The sequence below is a fragment of the Mandrillus leucophaeus genome, unplaced genomic scaffold (assembly GCF_000951045.1).
Source record: "Mandrillus leucophaeus isolate KB7577 unplaced genomic scaffold, Mleu.le_1.0 Scaffold124, whole genome shotgun sequence".
NCBI lineage: Eukaryota > Metazoa > Chordata > Mammalia > Primates > Cercopithecidae > Mandrillus > Mandrillus leucophaeus.
This window is the reverse complement of record NW_012100765.1, coordinates 2265607-2267282: the sequence shown is the minus strand read 5'-3', so window position 1 is coordinate 2267282 and position 1676 is coordinate 2265607. Positions and strand designations below refer to the sequence as shown.

Below are 1676 nucleotides of genomic sequence, written 5' to 3'. Positions count from 1 at the left end.
GCCAAGTTTCAGACTCAGATGTAAACTTCCTATGGTAACACCCCTTGGTTTTTGCTAAATAATTAAAACTGGTCTCAAACTCCTGACCTCAGGTGATCTGCCCACCTCAGCCTCCCAAAGTGCTGGGATTATAGGCTTGAGCTACCACGCCCAGCCAGATTTCCAGTAGTTTTTATTGCTGATGAATTTTTCTATTATTTCCTTAGCGATGGAGCTGGGGTTTTTTGGCTACATTCACCAGCTCCTTCCTCTCCTCATCTCCTTTCTCGCTCTGTTGCTCAGGCTGGAGTGCAGCGATGCAGTTTCTGCTCACTGCAACCTCTGCCTCCTGGGCTCAGGCGATCCTCCCAATTTGACAAATACTTGACAAATATTTACTGGACATGTCTTCATCACTGTAATTGCTAACTGTTAAAATAGCATTTAAAAATTTTCATACTTTCAATAGTCATTTTAAACAAGAACAAATTTAAGATATAAATCACTCTATCCTTTAAAGCCAGGTGAGGTGCTATGTGCCTGTAATCGCAGCTGCTCAGGCTGAGGCAGCAGGATGGCTGGGGGGGAGTTCTAGCCAGCATACCAAAAAAAAAAAAAAAGAGGGCTGGGCATAAGCACTCATACCTGTAATCTCAGCACTTTGGGAGGCCAAGACGATGGATCACATGAGGCCAGGAGTTCCAGACAAGACTGGCCAACATGGTGAAACACTGTCTCTACTAAAATCACAAAAATCAGCCAGGTGTGGTGGCAGGTAACCTGTAATCTCAGCTACTCAGGAGGCTGAGGCAGGAGAATTGTTTGAACCTGAGAGGCGGACGTTGCAGTGAGCCAAGATAGCACAACTGCACTCCAGCCTGGGCAACAAAGTGAGACTCTGTCTCAAAAAAAAAAAAGGCAGAAAAAAACCCCTGCAAATCTGTGTTTTTCTTCATCTAAGACCAGAGATATTTAAAAATCAGAAAGAAGGAAAAGCTTTGCCATTTACCTTGCCTACGCAGCCTGTGGACCCAGCCAAACACCTTTACTCTTTGGCCTCTATATCCTTCTAATGCACTAATCTTCACCTGTCAAATTGAAATAAATAACATTTGTTCAATAATGTCATTTATACACACCAACTTTTTCACTAATATTAGACAGACGGTAGTAAAGTGTTAAAAATCACAAATGGTTCAAAACTGGAGACAGCCCCTCTACTGCAGGTCAGAACCAAACACATTTCACTGTATTGGAGTGGTTTAAAACAAAAAAACAATTCAAGTCTTCTTTCTTAGGGTAAAACTGGTAATGAGAAACACCCAGAAGAATTTCAGGTATTGCTAGATGAAATTAATTAATAAATGAATTCATTTGTCATAAGTGGAGCACTTGCGTCCCACAATAGCAACAATCCCAGTCCACACGGAGCCTTTTCGTGACCCCACAGTTCTTCGATACCTTCCAGAACCTGGTATCTAAAAAGGCTAACTTTTGTTTGGGGGATGAAGGAGAAAGGAGATGAGTAGAGGAAGGGGCTGGTGAATGTAGCCAAAAAACCCCAGCTCCATCAATAAGGAAATAATAGAAAAATTCATCAGCAGTAAGAACTACTGGAAATCTGGCTGGGCGTGGTGGCTCAAGCCTGTAATCCCAGCACTTTGGGAGGCTGAGGTGGGCAGATCACCTGAGGTCAG

The 1676-nt window shown here is 43.0% G+C and overlaps 1 protein-coding gene across 1 annotated transcript in view; it reads right to left on the bottom strand.

Annotated features, from left to right (window-relative positions):
* NARS (asparaginyl-tRNA synthetase) overlaps positions 1-1676 on the bottom strand; it is a 23104-nt gene that overhangs the window by 13643 nt on the left and 7785 nt on the right. Inside the window, exon 5 of the mRNA XM_011971713.1 lies at positions 989-1067. Within this exon, the coding sequence (XP_011827103.1) occupies positions 989-1067 (79 nt within the window). The remainder of the gene's footprint in view (positions 1-988; positions 1068-1676) is intronic.